Source organism: Xiphophorus couchianus, chromosome 2 (assembly GCF_001444195.1).
Source record: "Xiphophorus couchianus chromosome 2, X_couchianus-1.0, whole genome shotgun sequence".
Classification (NCBI taxonomy): Eukaryota; Metazoa; Chordata; class Actinopteri; order Cyprinodontiformes; family Poeciliidae; genus Xiphophorus; species Xiphophorus couchianus.
Genome location: NC_040229.1, coordinates 17870078 through 17893516, shown reverse-complemented (window position 1 = coordinate 17893516; position 23439 = coordinate 17870078). Strand labels below are relative to the sequence as shown.

Below are 23439 nucleotides of genomic sequence, written 5' to 3'. Positions count from 1 at the left end.
ATTTGTACAGGTGTCATATAAAACTTATGTTGATATTTAAATGTCTGTGTATAGAAAATACTTTTTCAAACCTTGTTTTAGCCTTTCGGCTTCCTATTGGAGCAAAGCATTCCATGTGACCAGAAATAAACAAATTGGCCTTTTTTTCATCCATTCTTTCGGGTTGAATTTTCTCATTTAACTTTATGTTCTGCTGCAAAACAATGTCAGTGATATCCAGTCAATTATTTTACTATGACATAAAAAGCAAACTTTTTTTTGATCATGGCTCGAGATCATCACTGAAGGTCTTTTGATAACAAAATGCGGCCTCTCCAGTGGGTTGTGGTCTACGTCATGAACCCCTCCCGTGTGCTTTACTGTTGCCAAACTTTTATGGAAGTGCAAATGTTATGCTGCAGCCATACCACGAACAACTACACAACATAAATTGATTAAAAACAAGTAAACATTAGAAATTGACAGTCAAAATAAACCAACTCAGATCCGTTGCCAACTACATCTAAAGAGAATCTGATTGGCTTAGCAGAACAGTAGCTAGTGGCTTCAAAGGGTCATTCTGAACTTTGTTTACAATCATGATAGTTATAATTCTTTGGTTTATTTTTGTAAAACTAATGTTTCACAATGTTTTTTTTTTAAATCAATAATACGTCCCAGTTAAGGTCGCCTGTGGTAAACCTCTGACTATCACTTCTCAAACTTTGAAGAAAATATCCTTTCATGATCCAACACAAAATTACAATAACTACTTTAATTAAAAGTTATATTATTAATCACTGTGCTTTTTGACTACTATCATCTGTGCCAAATAAATACATTAAAATATGCAAGTTTTCGGGGTCAAGTGACAGACTAACAGATAGATCTGGCACCCATTTGCTCCTGTTACGCTACAGTGAACGCCACAGGCTTCCTGGCTTGTAAAAGGGCGCATTCCCTAACAGTCAGCCGGGAAACAACTCGGATAAAAGTGGTGGACGTCAAGAAGAGTTTTTCTTTTAAATGGGGGGGCAATACATTTTTCCCAGGGGATGGTGATCAGACAAGTCACACTGATCTGCGTTTATTATGTCATTATTAACAGTTCTTAATCTTTTTAACAAGAAGCACATTCATGCCTCATCCCAAAACACTCATTGGTATTCTCATGCAGCAATCCCTTCCTACTGCAGTCCGAAGAAAATGTTATTCCCGTCTGCATCAAGACTACAAACGAATTGCACATGTGCATGGTGCATTTAGAGTATCAGTGCAGAAAACATCCAAAATTATCATATTTTAGAGTCCATGTTTTACTGCGACTTGTGTATCCATTAGCATAAAAAAATTTCTGATTTGCACAATCAATTTCGTGTGTTGACCCATAGGGACTTCTAGCAACTTATACACAGCCAATACTTTCCTGACAAAGGAGTTGGTGGCACTAAAGATCATTTTCTGTGATACATAATGCAGAATCATACATGTATTAATTACAACAATGTCGTTATCTTGGCAACCAGGCAACTTTATTTTATTAATATCAGTCATTCTGGACGTGGGAGTCCGTCGCGCGTTCGCTGTGGATCTGTGTGCCGTTTGCCTCACTGGATGAGAAATGGTGCGCACCCAAAAAATCCCTTCTCCCGGACCAATCCAGGTTGGAGCAGGGAGGGATTTTTTTTTTTCTTTTCCCCAACTGTGGCGTCATCAACTTTCCCCCCCACTGCCGTGTCACATCGACATCATGGCGTAGCGATGTGGAGGAACTGGGGGGTTTCTTTGGTGGGTACGGAGAAGTTCAGAAACTGTGGAGTTTAACTTTATCATCAGGAAATCAAATCAACGGAAAAGCCAATTCCTTCGACCGGAGCGGCGGTAAGAGGAAGTGTTGTTCTTTTGGCAGTGATTTGTTTGCTTCTTCTTTCGTGATAAACTTCGTTGAGCGGCGGCGTCCCGCGCGCCTGAATGCTTCTGTTGGTCCTTCGTAGTTTAACGGCTGGTTCTGCTGGACCTTTTAACCGTTTCAACGGTTCTTTAGACGACCTCAGGAGGGGGTCGGTGATGTGCCGCAGGAAAGTCTGTTGACAGTCCACAACTTTCACTGTTGTGTTTTGGTGAACAAAAGTTAAGTTATTATGTTTTAGTGAGTTTTACGTAAAAACAAATTACTACAGCCAAACTTACAAAGTTTAGCTTTGTAAGTTGTTTGTTTTTTTTTTTTTTTTAGAAAATAGGGTTATTTTTAAATAACAGGCAAAACAGCAGTATTGTCTGCAGGCTAGTCTCACAACGGAAATGAGAAAGGAGCTAGGATATTTTTTTTCTTTTTGCATTAGTGTTTTAAAAGCTGTGAAAACTGTGACCTTAAATCAGACCAAACATTTCCTGCTTCAGATTAGTTAGAATTACAACAAAATTTCTAATCTAATTTCCTCCTGACAAGAGTTTGTGCAATTGAGTCGGGATTATAGGCCACATTGCTTAAACACAATTTTTGCATGGGACTGTGATCAAAATCGACTGATGAACTGTTTGTGAAATGCAAAAGTCCCGCATCCAGCAAAATAAACCATGATGCTGCCACCCCTGTACTTCGCAGTTGGGATAGTGTTCTCCGGTTTCCAAGTTGTCCCCCATTTTCTCCAAATGCAACAATAGCCAATTTTGACACTTCTATTTTAGTTTTGTTAGGTCACAAAGACATGCCTCCAAATATTAATATCCTTTTTCCTGGGAAAAGGATATTTGCAATGTACTTTTTATGTTCCTTTTGGAGTAACGATTTGTTCTTTGAGTTGTTATTCAGACTCATTTTACTATGGATACTGACATTCTCTTGTCAGCGTAAGCGTTCATCTTCACAAAATTGTTCATCTCCGGGACACAGAACGTGTATCCTTTTTGAACACAGTGTTGATGCTGGCATATAATTCTTTGAACAGGTCAAAATGTTATGTTTAGATTACATTGAGGCTAGGTATTAGAAAACTGTAGCCAAGGATGAGCTAAAGTTGTTAAGGTCCCCAATTAAATTACTGATTACTCTCCTGATTTTATTATTGTTTTCTATGTTGTCACTCAAGGAACCAGTGTAATTAAGGTGCTGCCTTAAAATACACATGTGTGCCTTGAATTAACCTATCAGAACCTTCCAAAACTATGAAGTCATCTTCTGTGCTCTCCCGAATAGTTTAAATGCATAGCTTAATGAAAGTAAAAAAAACATTCTGACATTTAGTAAATGAAAATCTTTGTAATACTAACTCATCTAAAGGAAATATTTAGCCTGAATTAAGCATGGAATTGTTTTCATGGAAATATTTTTATATTTTGGACATTTTAAAACTGCAGTCTTTAGTAGCAAATAAAAGAACAGTTTACAAGGGATTACACAACCAGCAGTGCCAAAAACTGTAAAATGATCAAATTGTAGCTGGTGTCCTGCTGATAGTAGCACACTTAATGGAAGGCCTGGAGTTTGCAACACATTTGCACAATTTGGAATAACGTCAGAATGGGTTTTTAATCAAGTTAAGGAACAATCTGTGAGTAATGTGAAAAGAATGTGTCCTGCTGTCCAACATAAATGGATCTCTTATAAGAGCTTGTGCATACACAGGAAATTCTTGGAGATTTTATCACTGCAGGCCTTAATTATTTTAAACATTTAATTTCCATCTTGTGCTCACTTTGGATCACCTTTTAAGCTAAAGTCTTCCCCTAACTTTGCATTTTTATCACTTTGCCACTCAGGCCTTTATTAGCTGTTACAAAATTAGTGATGATGTGTTCTGCCTGTGCACAGAGTTTGAAAATAGCTGTAGGTTATTCTGGAGCGGCGTTCTGCAGGCCCTAACCTTGTTTACACAGGCTGAAATATCTGAGACACATCGTTGCTGTGCTGCTACATTAAACCTTAGACATTATGTGGAGCCATTCATATATATATATATATACACATCATTTAGCATTGTGTGTGTGTGTGTGTTTTCTGAACATACACTGTGTTGAATCGACTGGCTGTTCTCTGATGTAAAGCAGGATGAGGTCTTAGCTGTAGTTTTTAAAATTTTCCTGTGGAATTTCTGTGAAGGTGAAAATTAGCCACGAGTCGAAACATGGTGTCTCTATGTGGAGAGGCTTGGATCCACTCTGCCATGTCCCTGGAAATCATTACGCTACCAAAGTAAAAATAGAAAAAAAAAAAAGTGAACTATGAGTGAGTTTGTAAATTCCTCTCTTTCAAGCTTTTTCACCGCCAGTCGCAGGACAGGCAGTTAAAGTCGGTTACATTTTGGGTGTAAACCCAACTCTTTCTCCCTTTAGAGACATGAGACCCCAAGGCTGCTATTCTGTTTGCTGTTCATGTGCAGATGCCAAGCTTCCAAGGTATTGTGGGAGATTTTTTTTTCTTTTTTTTAATACCAGGAATTTTTTGAGAACTCTGAAGATTGTCCAGTGAGGATGGCCTGTAATGGTATTCTCTGCCTGAAGGGACAAGCGTTGAAGGATTTCAATGCAATTACTATGGTCCACTCTTCCCCTTGTATTCATTATCTTCTGGATGTCGCTGTGGGTTATCAGGCTGGTCTTTCCAAAAGGGTAGGACTACTTTCCGATTGTAGTGCTTTTTATGTCTCTACAGTTTAGCTTTAAGGATCTTTTAAGTTCAAGAACGAGAGTGTTGAGGCAGGCTGTGTTGTAAGCGTCCTGTGCACTGTAGCGTTGCATGCCTTCCAGTCAAAATAACCCGGAATGTTGAATAATGGAGTTCCCTTTGTGTCTAATAGAGGTGCCAGTTATGCTTGGAGAAATGCAGATGGTGAGGCATTGTTTACATGAAAGGTGCTGGGGTTTTTGAGATGTCTCCTTAGATAGCAAAACCACACAGACAAAATACAGTTCAAAGTGTAACAGCAAGTTTTATATCTGAATCTGCTCCCTCCTTGATGTGCTTTAGATAAGATAAAGATCAAATCCAAATCTATGCTCAGATGTGATGACTTGTCAGTTAAGACAACGCATGTAAAGTTGCCATGTCTGCTTGCAACATGACTCAGGCTAGATGACTAAAGACAAGTGTTCCTCTAAGCAATTATGTACTCTGAGTTGTTTAGTTCTGCATGCATCCATGAGGATGTAAGTGTGGAAGTGTTCAGACAGGATTTTTGCATTTGTTCAGAGCTGCCTGACACATGGACAGCAGGTTCCAAAGCAGCATGTCTGGACCTGGTCTGCTGCGTTTGAAGTGTGTTTGCTGAAAGCCATGTGTTCCCTTCACCCACATTTGCTCTTCCTCTGAGGAAGACAAAGAGACTGACTGGTTCAGGTATTTAAAGGGTATGCCCCGCAGACCTCCATTCCAGCTCTGTCAGCTTGATCATGTTCTGTCGCAATTATGCAGTGAGTGACAGTGATGTATCTTTTTGTGCACGCTTGATAGAGGAGAATGTCTAGAAGTTTTCTAAGATTTCAAAATAATGAAAGTCTTATCTTGGTCTTTGTGGTATAATTTGCTAACAGGATTGTAATCGTAGCTTCTAGATTCAGTTTGCTTTAGTCTTTTGTGGTTTCACAGTGACTTTAATTGCGTCATGGCCGGTTAAGAAAGTACTATTCTCATAACAATGCTGTCATAGTTCAATCATTCATGTTGTTTATAAACTAAGCTTTAAGAGCTTAGCTTAGAGAATCTAAAATCTGGTCTAATATATGAACAACTCTGTTTCATTAGTCATCCCAAAATTCTGGATTTAAATACAACCTCAAACACTGCCATACAAATTTATGTGTGCATTTATTTTTTATGTCTGATTGTTGAAAACAAAAAAAGGACTGTACATTACAGTAAATCCACAAGACAAGACATGTTCTTGAGCTCACAAAACACGACAGGACAAGATTTTAATATTTCTTCAATTATGGATTTTTATCAGTTTTGACGACCTAACCTCAGCAAACTGATATCTTTCTATTTCTTGAATTTCTTCAGACAATAGGACATTTATCATTCCTCAGCTGCTATTGAAAGCATGAGTTGTGATTGTGATGCAGCTCAACACATCCCTAGATATCCAGCCATTGGTTGTCATAGTGATGCCTTCTGCCTCATTCAGCGTCTGAATAACTTGCACTTCTTATGTTTATGTCTTTTCTTTCGCTCTGTGGCCATCAAACGTTCCTACTGGAAACCCAAAATTCTGCCAAACATGATTTAGACTAGTTGGGGCATCTTCTATTCCAACTTCATCACCTCAACAAGAAGTATTGTGATATTTAATATAATATGACAAGATTTTGTTTGACCTGAACAAATTAATAATCACAAATTTGAATGTCTGTTACCTTTTTCTGTTCTTTTTAGAGCGCAACACAAGTGCAACAGGCAGATATTAGCTGATGTATCAGTTGGGCTATCTGCTCCAGTGGACAACTATAAAACACATGCTCCTTATAGCCAGCCAACTCCAGTTTTAAACTTTAAACCAATTATGCCGTGGGTATAAACACCCACAGCATAATTGACTGTATGGTTTTTTTGTTTGCTTTGTTTTATTCAGTTTTGAATGGTGCTAGTGACATTTTGTTTCCATTTTTGCGACAGTAAGTAGACAGGAAAATGATTAGAGAGAAGAGGGAAGACATGTGGCAAAGGTACCGAGGTCGGTAGTCGAACCCGAGACAACCGCGATGAGGTGCCGCTCTACCCGCTACGCCACGAGATGCTAGATAATTGTCTGTTTTTGTGGCTGGACATATTTTTAGAAGAAGGGTAGTAGTCTTCTTTAATCCTTCAGCCTGCTGATTGGCAGTGGGCAGCAGCTCTATTGCTCTCATCTTCTCTGGCATCTCATTGAAAGAACTCTAAACCTTAGGACCAGAGGAAATAAAGTGCAACAGTTTTGAAATCGTAGTTTTATTATTTTTAGCATATTCAGATTTTTTGTCTCTCCCATAATTTCTGAAAACGTTGCACACAACTAGCACAGTAACGTGCTTTAAGGCTTCAACATTTTGGTTGAAGGCCATTTGGTTTTTTTTAAAATGTCATGTCTGTATATGTTTGCAAGAATTTGGGGTAAGCCTCTACTGCAGGCGGCCTGAATGAAGCATTTTTGGTGGAAAGTGCTCAGTGTTTTCCGGTGGTGTGCTGGCTCCTCTCGTCTCCTCCCACCCTGCAGCGTTTTGTGACGAACCTTGCATCTCTTTACTTTCCTGTTACTCTCCTGTTCCACATAATGGAAAGTCTGCCCTCTGAAATGCTAAAATAACAGCACTTGGTAGGTGGGTGGTTTCCATAAAGTTTTAAAATGGTGGGGCACTCCCAGGTTTGGAGGCGGGCAATTAAAGGAAGAGGACTTCTGATGTGTGCATGAAAATGCAGGAGAGTGGTGTGATTTCACATCCAGAGATAAAGGCCCTGCTGTGTTCCCGGGGCAGATGTCCAAGACTGAGACAGTAAAATGTGTCTTCACACTGCTCCAAACAAAGTGTCCACTGTCTTACTGGCTGAACATTCTGTATACCAACATTTTAGGTAAATGGGCTGATTGATGATTTGACTGGGCCATTCCTACACATGAAGGTTTTTTTATTCTACTTAAACATTAAACATTAAATTGTGGTCCTGGCTGTAAGTTAGAGATTATTGTCCTGATGGATATTGCTTTACAATATTAGAAAATCTCCCAGTGATAATAATATGGCTAAATATTATGGTATGTGCCTGTTTCCTTATTTCCTCTTATCTATTTTCACCTCTCATGGATTTTCAGCAATTTGCGTAATGTTTGTTTCCCGTATAACCACCGGCTGCCGTGAGACTGTTCTACTGGATAAATATTACATCAGTCTGTAAAATGCATAATATATTAGCCAATGATTATTGCACTCCCAACAGTTTCTCTGAATGGGACAGTATTATTGGATGCACAAACAAGGCCGCTTAGGGTGCCTTCAATACCAACAATGGATGCAGTAAAAGATCTTGAAGCGTTTGGGATTAAAAAGTAGAGCAGAATTTAGTTTTTGTCTCCGCTGAACCAGAGGAATCTGTGATCTAGAAAGCCACAGGGAGATTAAAGCCCTTCCTGATGCTGACAGCAGCCCATCTCTTTCTCCTTGTTCTGGATTATGATCCAGCAGCATTTCTGCAAAATGTGAATGCTTGTCTCTTTTTCCACAGTCTTAAGATTATTACCATGATGTTTAGAAATGTTCTTCCAAAACATTATAAATGTTGTCTGTGATTTTTTTTTAAAAATGTGATGTTCTTGTTCTCCCTGTGCATGCGTGGGTTCTCCGGCTTCCTCCCACAGTCCAAAAACATGACTGTTAGGTTAATTGATCTCTCTAAATTCTCCCTAGGTGTGTGTGTGTGTGCATGGTTGTTTGTCCTGTATGTCTCTGTGTTGCTCTGCGACAGACTGGCGACCTGTCCAGGGTGAACCCCGCCTCTCGCCCGGAACGTAGCTGGAGATAGGCACCAGCAACCCTCCCGACCCCATTAGGGACACAGGGTGAACAGAAAATGGATGGATGGATGGATGTTTAATGTTTTCCACTCTTATGGTTATCATTGTACTTTTAAGGTTCACCAGTGACTGAAGATGATGTCTGATGCCAGCGACATGTTGGCGGCTGCCTTAGAGCAGATGGATGGGATAATAGCAGGTAAAAATGACCAGCGCCTCTTTTAGCAGGTTTGAGCAAAACAGCAGCAAATTGTCTGTTCCAACTTCAAAAGACTTTCTGCTGTGTTTTCATGGTTTTTGCACAGCTGACCTTTACACAGATATCATATGATGTCTGAAGCTCCTTGTTTGTGAGGTGGTTTTAAGCTGTTACGCTCTGCTTGCTTTTGGTGTGTGTTTTTAAGCCACACACTTTATAATTATTATCTTTACTGTGTATGCATTTTCTCATTAATATCAATAAAACAGTAGTTTGTGACAGCAGAGTAACTTTAAGCAAATGAAAAAGATTTTATAGTAAACTACTGTTCAATATTTACATAAAAATGGGCCACAGAAAGGTTTGGTTGTCTGCTCTGCCTGCATAATTAGGTTTTGTGCTGTCTGTGCTTATTTGCCTCAGGCTCGAAGGCCTTGGACTATTCCAACGGTCTGTTTGACTGTCAGTCGCCAACCTCTCCGTTCATGGGAAGCCTACGGGCGCTCCACCTATTGGAGGACCTGCGGAGTGTGATTGAGTTAATGGACACAGAGGAAAGGGAAAGTCTCCGCTGCCAGATCCCCGACTCCACCGCTGACAGTCTGGTCGAGTGGCTTCATGGTAACCTGGTGAGAGCCTTTCATCATGGACAGACTGCATATGTCGAATTAGACTCAGACCTCTGAACTCATATTATTAACTTCTAAAGATGATACAACAGATACTAGAAGTTTGATTTAATTTAATTGTACTTAATTTATCATTCTACAGCATAATTTAAAAGCCTCATCTTTTCTGCTTTTCTTTTTAATACAAAATAAAAGTAAATATTGACCTTTCTGTTCTAAAGAAGTCCAATGAATGCCCAACAGCTGTAAGTGAAATCTTCTGCCTTTATTTGTGTACAAGTGATTTATTTGCTCAGAGCAAACATGGTTGTCTAGCTCTGCTGACTTCCTTGGGGGAAAATGGCTTTCTGCTGGTAGTGTTAATGTCGCAGCCAGAGTGCAGGAAGAAACATGCGGACTTTTTGGGAATCAGAGCAGTGTTTGTAAGAGTGATGGGCTAAATGCCATGTGGAGTTTTTCTGTTATGCTGTAACACTAACTATACAGCTGAGTGTGTTCCTTTACTTTAGCCTTGTAAGGTTTTGTTTGTGCAGGGTGAGACGGTGAAGGCAGCCCTGGTTTGATTAGGGGGAAAAAGTCTGCAGAAAGTTTTAGACAATTTAAACCACAGGTGATCATTATTTTCACAGGTTTGGTATTGTTTATGAGTTTTGTGTCTAATCTGTGTTTTTTCTTATCCCTTCCAGTCCAACGGGCACATCTCTCTGGGTGGAGGTGACCACTACCAAGAAAGGCTGTCAAGATTAGAAGGCGACAAGGAGTCTCTGGTGCTTCAGGTACCCATTCAACAACACGTCATATATCAGCAAAATGCAGATATTAATGAATCAATCAACCAAATGTATCTGTATAGCACATTTCAGCAACAAGGCAGTGCAAAGTGTTCTATATCTTTAAAACACAAACATAAAAAGTTATTAAAAAAACTCCTGTCAAGAATCGAGAAGCCAGTAACAAACATTACAGTTTGTCGAGTCCCATCATCAAAATCATCAATACACATCAAATATGCTGATCAGTGTCCCATTTGTTGTGGTTCAAAAGCAACACTAAACAGATGGTGGTTTAATCTAGACTTGAAAGAACTCAGTGTTTCAGCTGTTTTGCAGTTTTCTGGAAGTTTGTTCCAGATTTGTGCTGTGTGGAAGCTGAATGCTGCTTCTCCATATTTGGTTCTGGTTCTGGTTGTGCAGAAACATTTAATGTGTCATATTTATCAATTTATTTCTAAACAATCAGAACCGTTAAATTGCTGGCTGCAAGTTTGTGCTTTGAAATCAACAGAATTGTTTGCAAAAGCATCAGCTGAGTTTAATTGTTATAGCAAAGTGTGTTGGAGTGTTTAGCATGTTTTATGAGTCTTTTTCCAAACAGGTTTTGTGCTGTGCTGAGCAGGTTCAATAACTTTTACCCAGTAATACAAAAACATCGAACTTGGTTTTTAAATATTGATCATAGAAAAGCTCACATTAAGTTAAAACCACAGTGTTGGTCTTTAACTGAAGGATTCTTTCTTTTAACTCTTCAAACTGGGTAAATGTATTATTAGGGGTCAAAGTCAAACTGCGTTGCACTTGAAATTTTATAGAATATCAAATATTCCATCAAAGCAGTCCTCTGTTGGCTTCATGCAGGTGAGTGTGCTGACTGACCAGGTGGAGGCGCAGGGAGAGAAGATTCGCGATCTGGACATATGTTTGGATGAGCACAGGGAGAAACTCAACGCCACAGAGGAGATGCTGCAGCAGGTGTGTGACTGTGTTAATTTTTGACTATTTAATGAAGCCCAGACTCAAACTAACCACAGAAGAACCAAATAGAACTGAATTATATGTGCAGCACAGGCGTGTTGTTTTGAATCAGAATTTTTCCTTTATTTATCATTACAGGAGCTTCTGTGCAGAACGGCTCTGGAGACGCAGAAACTCGATCTGATGTCTGAAGTGTCCAACCTCAAGTTGAAGCTCAACTCTTTGGACAAGGAGAGACTGGACTTTGACCGATTTAGGGACAGTGAGGTTAGTGAGCTACATTTAAAGTTGAAATATGGATTTTAGCTCTGAATCTAATCCATTATTTTTTTTGCCTTGCTTTGTATAATGACCCTTACTAGGTCATTATACATTTTTATTACTAACCTATTCTAGAAATACTTACAATGACACTGAGTCTTGCACAAAACATAATGGTGGAGACTGTCAAATTTAAGTTTTTGGATTTATTGCCTAAAGGCTCTGTAAACATTTAAAATATGTTTATTGGAGATTGGGAGATCCCTGCTAACAGATCAAATTTGCAGAAGCTTGGATAGCTTTCAAACCCACCATGTTGTTGTTTCATCGCGGTTTTCTCTTCCACTCCACTGGGGAACAAAAAGCTGCTGTCAGTTTTCCGCCTCACCGCTCATAAATCACAGCTTCCTGTCAGTTTATCTCTGCTGCTGTTTTGGACTCTTCACTATCTGAGGAATTTCTTCCAAACACATCTGCAATCGTTTACAGAATTTGTTTAGACTTTATTATACAAATATTACATTTTGGTTCTTTTTCTATGATTTTCCTATTGTTGTTATTCCTGTTGTGTGTTGTGAGAACTCATTAACACAATGGTCTATTTTTTTAAATTTATCATTTCACTCAAAGTTTTTATAAGGAAGAATAAGATTGTACCACCTTACGGCTGTTATTTCACAAGTTTTCTCCTGTGTTTTGTTTTGTTATGAAAAATGAAGTCAACAAGCAAACAGACCAAACTCGCTCTTTAGAAATTGTCCACACTTTGTATTAATGAAGTTTTAGTCTAATGATTGTGGGGGGGTTTTGTAGCATACTCCATTTTCAGCTGTGGTTGAACAAGTGCACAACATGTATGTAAAGAAATGTATAAAACTATGAAGATATTAATGTGTAATATTGTTTGACCTCTGCAGGATTTTATTCTTGAAATTAATGAACTTCGGTACAGATTGACAGAGCTGGACAGTGAAAAACTGCAGTATGAAAAGAAACTTAAGTCCACAAAGGTGAGTTGATGTCAGATTCTGGTGTTTTAATCGGCGAAATCATTTTGAAATAAAACAGAGATGAGTTTGAAAAAGACAACTTTGTTCAATCAGATTTAAATAACCTCTTAAGTCAAATCTATAGAAGTGTTTAGTCATCGAAAAATGTTGCAAAACCCACAATCCTATGATACGTTTTACAGCCACAGATCTTTAGTGTTTGACACATCTCAAAGCCTTTCAGCGAGAACATGGTAGTGCCAGTCTGTTGTCTTGGACATATTTTGTGGGCTTTAACTTGCCTTGCCACATTAGCTGCGATCCTAATGATGAAACTGTCATACTTAGAATATCTGTGCTTATTTTTTCTTGTCTTCTCTGCTGTCTTGATTGTTTCTTCTTTTCTTTTTTTTTTCTTTGTTTCACTTGTCTTTCTACTACTAGTCCATTATGGCTAAGTTTTCTAGCATGAAAATCAAAATGGGCCAGATGCAGTATGAGAAACAGAGGAAGGAGCACAAACTCCAATCTCTGAAGGTTGGCTTTTCTCAGGCTGAATGTGGTGCTTGCCGTATGATTATGGTTTTTGACCTCTCCCTTTGGCTCTTTTTTTTTTTTTTAACAGCAGCAAAAATAAACATCCTAAGTTCTGTAGGTTTCTGTGTTTTTTTGGTAATGTGATGTTGATCTTTTGTGCCACACATTCTCTTTAACAGTGCAATAAAAAATAACCTAGAAAGTTAAGTGCATCTATAAATACAGCTTCCTCTAGCCTGCAGAGCAGTCGTGTCAGCAAACATTTGTTCAAACCACAGGTATGCTTTAATGTGGAGTTTTTGTAGTGTTTTTCTTTTTCTCCTTCTACACTTGTCCGACTGTTTCTCTTACTTCTAAGCTGTTACTTACAATTAGGTTTATTTATTCTGTGCTTGATTTTCCTTCATTATTATTTTTGTTTTATCTTGTGCTTTGGTTCTTCAAGACATCTGTGCATGTCGCCCACCTCACACACATTGCCCTCTGAGCAGGTGTGGCTTGCGTGCCTCTGTGCCACGTCGGCATCTGTGAACCTTTGTGTTGTAGTTTGTTTGTCTTGTTGGGTTGGAGAAGGGGACCTACTCTCACTCTTGTCCTCTTTTGGACAGGAGGAGCTGTCGTCTTTGAGGAGGCAGCTGGAGGGCAAAGATGGTGAAATGAGGAGACTACAGGATGACACGGCCTTCAAACTTGTTGCCACAAGTAGCCATGATGGCCTAGAAAGAGGTGAGGAATGTAACCAATCACAAGCCTCGCTGAAATTCGAGCATGCTTTAAGTTCAGATCTCTCATATCCGATATCAGTGATATTTAGGGCTAAATTCTACACAGTTCTTGTAATTTTTTTTCCCCATCCTATGTAGTGTCTCATCCAGATGAAACGCTTAGAAAGAGGCTGAAAGAAAAGCGTAAGGGGGTCTTATCCTTTTTATTGCCACACTTCAGTACTGCACCCACCCCAGTCCCTGTTGCATGAACGAGCATGAGCCATCTGAACTCTGCTTGTCCATTATAATTCATTGAAGTGCGAGTAGCTCTCCACCCTGCACCATGTCCTAAATAAACTGAAGTATGGACCTTTTCATCGTCTCTCTCACTGTGTTTTTAATGTTCAGCCTAAAAATAGCAGCAAGAACGGTTGGCTTTGTGTTTTCACCAGGAATGAGGAATTCAGTGCTGTTATAACCATTCAAGCTGTACATCAATGCCTCTCATGTTCTCCAACAAAAATCACCTCATTTACCCATAATACCTCTCCTCAAAATCCTTTTAAGCTTTCCTTGCTCACACCAGCAGCTGATGTTCCTCCTGCTAACCTCTGATATCATATCTCATGTTGTCTGCCTGTATCTTTGTCACATCTGTGCCTGTTCCACTCAGTCATATTTACTTTAAAAAAAGATAAATTGCATAGAACAATTTCATTTTAGTCAGCAGACACACTCCCTATGGAACGCTCTACAAATCAATGTAAAATTTACTGGAACTGGGAGATATTAGTCCCCGACACTAAACATACTGCATCTACAGTGTATATAATAAAACCATGCAGAAGAGGAATACACAAACCCTGAACAATCAGCCTTGTTGATAAAAGGTCAGGGATTTTTTTCTAGATTTGTTTAGCAGTTCTACATTTGGAGAACACAGTGGATCTAATAATAGATCCTCAAGGATCAGATGAAGTACAAGCAAAGCACATATAGACCAACTCTGACACTTCTATGGTCACCCGGCTTAAAGATTTGCCAGCCTTTGATCAGCTTCTTAAAACATGTTTTTTATCATCAACCAATGTTACCTTCCACTTAATCCTTTAAGACCAAAACTAGGTTTTCAGTATTGGTAGTAACTACAAAAGGTTTATTAGATGTTTTCTTGCCTTTAGATTAATTTTCTTAATTAACTTTTGCCCGTTTGCTGAAAATAAGCCTAAAATGATAAATGGTGATTATTGGTGATGCTGATCACAAATATCTTATAGAACTGTGAGTTGGAGTGTGTGTTCTGATGAATGGAAATGTTCTCACAAAGTTAAATCATAGAAATCATGATTTGTCTCTAGAGTGACTGTAATTTTGCAGCCTGAGTGGGCTCATTGTGTTTGTTATCCCAGCTTCTCTCTACTGTCAGGCTTTTTATGCATCCCAAAAATCTGTCTTTGACAGAGCTTTCTTCTTCAGAACTTTAAATCATATTTGTCCTCACCAGATGTGGAAGTGCAAAGAATGAAAAAGGCAGTTGAATCACTAATGGCAGCAAATGAAGAAAAGGTATGTTTGGCAACAATTTCCTAATATTTTGATGATAAAGAACCGTTTTTAATACTCGTATTTTCCTGTGCAGGATCGTAAGATAGAGGAGCTCAAACAGTCGCTTTTGCGGTACAAGAAAGTTCAAGACATGGTGATGTCGGTACAAGGGAAGAAAGGTTAGACTTTGCTTCTACAAACAAACGCTCTAGTAAATTGAAGTATCATTTCACCAAAATTGTACAGTTTTGATGGCTGCTAAGTTCTTTTTTTCCTGAATTTCTCAGCTTATGTAATTCTGTTTTTCAGATGCAGCATTTTTGTTTCATTTATTCAATAATTATTAATATGGGATTGTTCTGGCTGAGGGTTATGATTGGTAACTGACAACATTAATCTCTTGTTATATGTCGCACTAAGCAAAGCTATGTGTTGTTCACTTCAGAGAAAACAAAAGATGTCGAGCGGCTTGAGAGTCCTGGTGATGGATCCAGTCTGCTCTTGTCTGGCAGCTCTGGCTCTGTGGAATCTGAAAAGCAAGACATTACAGATGTTGAAGAGCTGCAAACAAAGAAGCCAGATGAGGTTTGTTGAGGAAAATATAATGTACTTTTAGGTTTTGGTTTGTTAGAATAAAGACTGGGTGTATTTTGAGAAACTTGGTATTATTAGTAGGGAAGATCAAATTGTTTAGCTTGCTTTCAACTTTTTATTTTTCCAAGTGAATTTAAATAAATTCAAAACAAATCTCAGTAAGCTCTCACACCCATAATAATCTAATACTATAACCATGTCTCTTTTATGTTTGCCTTTTTTCTCTGTTTAATTCACAATCAGCCGGAAAGACTCAGTGGACTGAGTGAAGACTCGTCGCCCTCTCCCAGCCCAGCTGATCCAGTTCGACTATCAGAGCACGCACAGACAGAGGGCCAAAGGTCAAATATTTAAAGATTGCTTCTCATATGTGTTGCTACCAGAAGTTAGTCCTGTTGTTTTAGTGGCGATACTTAGTAGTTTATGTAGGATTGCCACACATCTACCTACTTAATGCAACACTGAAACCTCTATATGTTTACAGTCTTGTTGATGACACTGGCTGGCACATTCAGTGTACTAAATTGTGACGTTATCACACGTTTGATTTAAGAAAGTCATTGTCTACTGACAATGTTTCCTGTCATACTCCAGTTCTCTGTGGATACAATGGTGCTTTCATCAGTGCAAGGCGTTACGTTAGTTGCTCAAGTGAGAGGAAATCTGACAACTTGTGGCAGAGAGTCTCATCACTAAAGACCACTTTGATTTTGGAGAAACTTTTTCATTACAAGAAGGGAAAAGCAAAACAAAACAAAAATCTTATTTTGATATCATAGCAAACTAAATGCATATTTAGTAATCTAATGTTATTAAATATTCATTAATAGGATTAATGCATATTAATATACTGTATATGTGTACAAAATACTATTCATTACTTGTATAAAGTTGAAATGTTAAAATGAAGTTCTAGTTGCAGCTTTTTTCTTTGTAATCATCATTAGATATATGAAAAAAATATATAGAACAACAACTTACAGTAAAACAAGTAAAATTTTCCCTTTTGTGTTGATTTCAGTAATTACGAACTGAGCAAAAATGATGGCCAGGTCCAGTTAGAAGACAGCAACAATGAAATGGTAAGGAAAGGGAGATTATTAATGGATTATAAAAGGAGGAGAATTCTGATTATGACTTTATGTATATAATTATTCCCCAGTCTACAAGTGAAGAAAACAGTAAAATGAGTGAAAAACCACCTATGAATCCCTCTGCCACCTTGCCTGCCTCCATCATAGACGACAGCTTTGGTTCCAGAAAGGCTCGCTCATCTTTTGGGAAAGGTTTCTTCAAGATCCGCGGAGGGAAGAAAACATCCAGCAGCCCTAACCTCGGTGGGAGAAATCTCCACTTTGTCTAAATATATGTCCTGTTGTCATGTGTGACCTGAAACTATTCATTGCAGGGTGAGATTTTTTTTTTTCCAAAGCCACACCCTGGGAGTGCATTACATGAATCAAGACCATAATTTGCAGCCTACACCAACTGTGGTCCTCATTTAAATATGGAAGTCAGTTTCCTTGGCACCAATTGCCATTTGTCCTGTCTGTGTCCTTTTTTGTTTTGTGTCTTTGTCCCACCTCCCCGTCCTGTTATTATTCCAATCATAATTTCTGCCCTCTTGTCTTGTTTTTTTGTTGGATGCTGTCCTGTGTTGTGTGCTCTTTGTAACACATGAAGACCGCAGCAGGAGTGCAAGTGCGCCTATGCTAGGTACAGTAAAGACTACATGTCCCTGTAAGGTGGTAGTTCTCCTGCAGAAAAACTAAGGAAACTATGAAACATCCCCTTCATTCTTTGTTTGCTTGCTTCTCTTCATTTTGCACCTTTTAATGCTGCAGCACCTGATCGTTTAACATCCAAAGCCTTCTCCTTCGTTGCACAAACATCTGCTCAACATCCGGTCCATGCACTCTGTGTATGTTGAGCTCCTCTGTGTCTGCATGAAGTAGAGTGCTCGTTTTTATCACAAACACCAGAAACTTGTTAAAGAAAAACACTCATTTGGATTAAAGTGCTCCCATTTATAATCTAAAACAACTAATGACTTGAGCTTTTATTCCAGTAACAGTCGGACATCATCGTGTCTGATGCATGCCTGCTAGAGAGCCTCTATCGTTAATGCCCCCTGTCATGGCCCCTCAGTTTATCCATGTCTTGGAGTCATCATGCCGTTTCCATGGCACTGTTCTGCCTCTGTGCAACAGCTGCATTTCCCCCTTTATCAATGTGTACCTCTCACATGCTTACGATGGTGTTGTGTGGGCATTTGTTTGTGCAGCTGAGACAGAGCGACAGGGCACCGACCATCTGGACCTCGCCGGAGTGCCACAGAGGTCATCCAACAGCGACAGCACACACACGCTTCCTACAACGCCAGAAAGCAGGAAGAAATCCAAAGGCATAAAAAAACTCTTTGGGAAGTGAGTGAAAAAGAACAAAATCTTGCATTGTTGATATTTTGTTTCAGTATCTAGACACAAATTTGTAATCTGTAGGCTAAAGCGGAGTCAGTCGACCACATTTAACCTGGATGACAACCTCCCAGAGGGAGAGTTCAAGCGAGGCGGAGTTCGAGCCACAGCGGGACCCAGACTGGGTTGGTCTCGTGATTTCCAGCGAGTCAACAAGTGAGTCAGTGCATTCAGCGTAAAGAATGAAAGCCAGATTGTGGTTTCCTTGTTTTCACTCTATTGTATGATGACTTGCAGAAATAATGAATTGAAGAATAACAAAGACATGAAAATAAGTGCAGCATGTTTCACAGTGGAAATGATGCTCATTCATTAGCTTTTCCTAGTGCACGAATGTTCCATAGGTTTTATGGTTCACTCAGGAAGAGTCATTGGATTTCATCCAAGTGAACCCAGAATAATAAACTGGTTTCTACAAATAATGATTTTTTTCCCCCCCTTGATTTGTTCTATTATTCGGCTTCTATGAATACCATAATTATTGTGACTAAGGCTCATGTTGTTATCTTGCACAAGCTCTCTCACAGGTGGAGCAGAATATTATTGGTACCATTTTATAATAAATAACTATTACAAAAAAAATTGTAGTTTGAAAAGAATATAAAAACCTAGCTATTAAGTACAGTAACTGACTTAATAGAGAAGCAAAGCATTTTGTATGCAAATTAAAATAAATTCTTGTAGCTTCTGAGTGCTGCTGAACTGAGAGACCCCATACAGTTTGATCTGTTGTACCTCCTTCGTAGTGAAGTGGACGCTCCGTTTGCGCGCTGGTCAAAGGACCAGGTCTGTGACTGGCTGCAGGAGCAGGGCCTGGGCCTTTACGTTAACATGGCCCGTGTGTGGATCCACTCGGGACAGACTCTGCTGCAGGCGTCGCAGCAAGACCTTGAGAGGGTGAGACGTGGCAGAATAGTTTAATGAGTTGTCAGATCAAATATTGTCTGACAGAGCTTGATTTGTAATATCTAAGGATGCCAGCTCCTCATTTGTGTTCCCATGGATGTTTAGGAGCTGGGCATCAAGCAGCAGCTGCACAGAAAGAAGCTGCAGCTCGCTTTGCAGGCCCTAGGCTCAGAGGAGGAAGATAATAAGGGAAAGCTGGACTACAACTGGGTGACTAGTAAGTCAAGTTATGTGTTTTTATTGTATATTTTCATTCTAAAAATGTGTTCTTTGCATTCAGTTTTACTTTATTGTATTCTATGGCTGCACAAATAATGTATTTATTATCTGTTTCCTGTCAGGGTGGTTGGACGACATCGGTCTTCCTCAGTATAAAACTCAGTTTGATGAAGCCAGAGTTGATGGTCGAATGCTTCACTATATGACCGTGGTGAGTTTATGTGACAGATTTTACTTTGATGAAATGAGGGACTTTGAGGACTCCAACTCTGTCAGTTGAGGATTTATTCCACTGGATCAAAAATGTAGCAAAACAATTTATTCGACCTGATTAAATTACAGCAGACAAAGCTGTAATTTAAAGAATGCACCACAGATGGCGCTCCTGCTGCCTCATATATTAGTGGTATGCCTTGATAGTTCTGTGCTTTGTCTACTCAGTGCATGAGTGACATAAAGATTTTATTATATAGGGAGTAGATTTGACTTTAGTAAAGGGTGTTTGAATTTGATTTTGCGACAGCTACAAGAGCCTGACATTTTATAGAAGCTGCTGCAGTATCCTCTTGAATTTTTCTGTAGCTGGTGTGGCATTTTCATCTGTTTTATCTGAAAGCTAAAACTTATAAACTTCTAAGTTTATAAACCGTACCATTGGTTTCTTTGTCCGTTAGGACGACCTGCTCTCCCTGAAGGTGGGAAGTGTCCTGCATCACCTCAGCATCAAGAGAGCAATTCAGGTTCTTCGACTCAACAACTACGAGCCCAACTGTTTGCGCCGCAGACCATCAGATGAGGTACACGTCGCAGGTTAACATTACCTATAAATGAGGAGACGGGTTGAATAAACTTAATTCTTTTAGTCAGAAAAGAATATTTATGAGCATAAAGAGAATGCAGTGAAACAGCTAATCAACAATAGGCTTTTTTTGTTTTGAATAAACTGATTTGATATTAATGCTGTTTATACTTGAAATTTGAAAAATACAACATTATCACTTCTGTATTATATTGTTATGATTGTGTTCAGAGTTGAAGCAGTGAGATTGCCTGCTATTTAAAAGCAATAGATACAAGTTGAAATTTTATTTGGAATATTTGATATAAAATGTATGAAAATAAATATTTAAATGGTGCAAAACTGTACAACATTGCACAAGGGCATTTGAAGCAGCAATATTTATGCAACCAACATTTGTTTTTGTGCACTGTCTGGGTCAGTTTTCATGTCTTCTCTCATGAGTTTTTTTTCCTAATGCACATCTGAAAATGAACATCTATGTTTGTTTCTAGTTTATTTATGTTGTCTCTGCATTTGGGTTGTAGAAAAACATTTCACCTGCAGAGATTTCCCAGTGGACCAACCACAGGGTGATGGAGTGGCTTCGATCTGTCGACCTCGCCGAGTACGCTCCCAACCTCAGAGGCAGTGGCGTCCACGGAGGCCTGATGGTGAGGAAGTCTGACTTCCCTTCAATGTGCGAGGCAGGACATGACCTCTGACCTGTCCATTCCCAACACGTGTTTGTCTGTTCAGGTTCTGGAGCCCCGGTTCAATGTGGAGGCCATGGCTCTGCTGCTGAACATCCCCCCTAATAAGACTCTGCTGCGTCGCCACCTGGCCACACATTTCAGTCTGCTGATTGGCTCAGAGGCCCAGCAGCTCAAACAGGAATGTCTGGAGAACCCAGACTACACTTTGCTCACTGCCACCACTAAAGTCAAGGTAATCTAATATTTCTTCTTTTGTTTGTTCACAGGGTTCTGTTTGTAGAGCTGGAATAAGTTCAAACTTTGATACGTTTTATTATTTTTGTTTCATCCCAGCCAAGGAAGTTGTCATTTGGTAACTTTGGGATGAGGAAGAAGAAGCAGGAGGAAAATGAGGAGTATGTGTGCCCAATGGATGTGGAGATGCCAAAAGGTCGAAGCTTCCAGAAAGGCTTTGAGCTCCAGATCTATGAGGACGACCTGGACAGGCTGGAGCAGGTGAGCTCCTTACACTAAGATTTTTCAAACATTTTCTTAATTGAACTTTAAATTCAAAGTTGATTTAAGACAAATGAACATCGGCTGTTGTCAGACTCAGGATAAGCATGATGCTGTATTCAGTAAGCGTCTCTATGTGCAGATGGAGGACTCTGAGGGGACGGTGAGACAAATCGGGGCCTTCTCTGAGGGAATCCAGAACCTGACGGTAAGTCCAGGAGCATCCACAGGAATCAAAACGCCCAGTGATCCTTCATTAAGGAGCTTCTAGTGTGATGTTTTCATCTGCCGTGTGTCTTTCCAGAGCATGCTGAAAGATGATGAATTCTTTAAAGAGATGTCAAACTCTCCGAACCCCGGCGTAACGGATGAGGAATCCAACGCATGAGAGCGTCTGGGTCAGACCTGGTCCTGCTGTGAATGAAACTCTGGGCCAACCCTTCTCTCCTGCACGCTGCACCAGTAAACCCAGCTAATGATCCCCATTTCCTTTTAGTGTTAAAGAGCCAACAGTGTTGCAGCTTCCTCAGTTATACGGAACGTCATGGCGAGAGTCTTCAGTCCATTCGTCACAGTTACTGATGTCCGAGGGAACACATAGGATGACACCACTGTTTTCCTGCCAGCTGGTTTCTGGAAATATTTTGTACTCTGTGATATAGAAACTCTGTTTTGATTCTGAGAGCGTCAACCAGCAAGAAAGGCCATGAAAATATGATTTTATATATTTTAATATATGACTTTTAGTTGCCTTCTGAATTAAAAAATTGAAAAAGACGTGGGCTTTGCTGAACCGAAGAAGTAATTGTGAAAGTAGGTCTGAAACAATAACTGCAGCTGCTATGTTTGTTTTTTACACAACTAAACCTTGCTGATTAAACAATAATGGTCTTGTATTTTATCTATCTTATGAAGATTTGTATGCTCAGGCATTTGCACATACAATACATTCGAATTACCCAGTCTGAAGATCATATCATAGCATGATGTCTGAATTCAACACGTTTGTATTTTACTCTTCGTCCTAGAAGGATTTTGGAAACCTGTTGGGTTGTTCCTGCGACCATGTACTCTGAGAAAATATCTTTTTTTTTTTTTAAATATTGTAATTTGACTCTTTATTATATCATAAGATATACATTTCTAAACTCAATTATTGAGCTCAATAAACTAATTTAAGTCAACCTGAGTTTTGTTCCAGGGGACAAAATAAACTACCAAAAACTGAAAGTGTTGTTTATTTTTCCAATGACAACCAAAATATCTAATTACATTTTTATTATTTTTTTTTTACTAAAATCTTTTTAAAGGCTTTCAAATTGTAGAGTGTGATTCATATCAATGTTTGTATGGGTATTCAATTACACACAGACTATTCATAATTTCTCCTCTTAATTTATCTTGATTATTTTTAGCATCACGTCCAGAAATGATACATTTTTAGATGGTTGTATTAAGATTCAGCAGGGTGCACACTGACTTGATTTCATAGTTATTGGGCATATTTAATCTGTTTTAAATGAATGTCATTCAGTATGTAACCTGTTTTCTCAGATTATACCTTAAAATGTCACTAGAAATGTCAGTTCCAACTTATGCATAACTAACATTTTGTGTGTTTTTACAAATTTTGTCTCATGAAGCGTCAACATCAATTTGCTGTCATTGTAAAGCAGTATGTAACAGAAAGGTGTGTTTATCTGGGCTTGTCCCTCAGACTAATGTAAATAAGTAAATGGATATAGAGAAAATGTGTAGGGAATTGTAAGATACTAATATATTTAAGTATCTCTGGAAACCACAGATTGGTTTATAATTAAAAACAATCTGAGGAGTAAATTCTTCTAATCATGAAATTATCCTATAGCACATATTAAATGGGAAGTAAATGAGACTTTTATCACAAAATTGACATGAAAACTAAAAATTACTGAAGCTGTTGACTAACAGAAATAAGAAAGAGCCTGTTAGTAATTACACTAATTGATTTTAAATGATGCAAAACTCTGGGAGGAATCGTTGGCCTCGGCTCTAAAAGTTGTTCTCTCAGCCCAGCTGTGGGGGTCAAACTGCAGATGTTGGTGAATTCCTCCCTTTTGTAGTGTGGGACCAAACTGTAGATGGCACAAAAAGTAATCCTGCTGGATAATTTGAAGATGTAAATAAGCTATAACTTT

At 38.9% G+C, this 23439-nt stretch overlaps 1 protein-coding gene across 8 annotated transcripts; it reads left to right on the top strand.

Moving 5' to 3' along the window:
- Window positions 1-1696: 1696 nt before the first annotated feature.
- Window positions 1697-22492, top strand: ppfibp1b (PPFIA binding protein 1b). Of its 8 annotated transcripts, XM_028001806.1 has the most exons (28): window positions 1697-1860; window positions 8577-8658; window positions 9082-9287; window positions 9974-10063; window positions 10922-11035; window positions 11177-11305; window positions 12217-12309; window positions 12733-12825; window positions 13434-13551; window positions 13689-13733; window positions 15037-15098; window positions 15172-15256; window positions 15523-15662; window positions 15915-16012; window positions 16693-16753; window positions 16834-17008; window positions 17355-17387; window positions 17956-18097; window positions 18173-18304; window positions 18895-19045; window positions 19160-19271; window positions 19396-19484; window positions 19948-20070; window positions 20600-20725; window positions 20811-20999; window positions 21101-21262; window positions 21405-21470; window positions 21567-22492. In XM_028001806.1, the coding sequence occupies exons 2-28, from the start codon at window positions 8595-8597 to the stop codon at window positions 21648-21650; spliced, it is 2982 nt and encodes a 993-aa protein (XP_027857607.1). In that variant the 5' UTR covers window positions 1697-1860; window positions 8577-8594; the 3' UTR covers window positions 21651-22492. The 8 variants fall into 8 exon arrangements, with proteins under 8 accessions (XP_027857607.1, XP_027857633.1, XP_027857625.1 ...); XM_028001832.1 differs by lacking the exon at window positions 12733-12825; XM_028001824.1 differs by lacking the exon at window positions 13689-13733.
- Window positions 22493-23439: the final 947 nt, after the last annotated feature.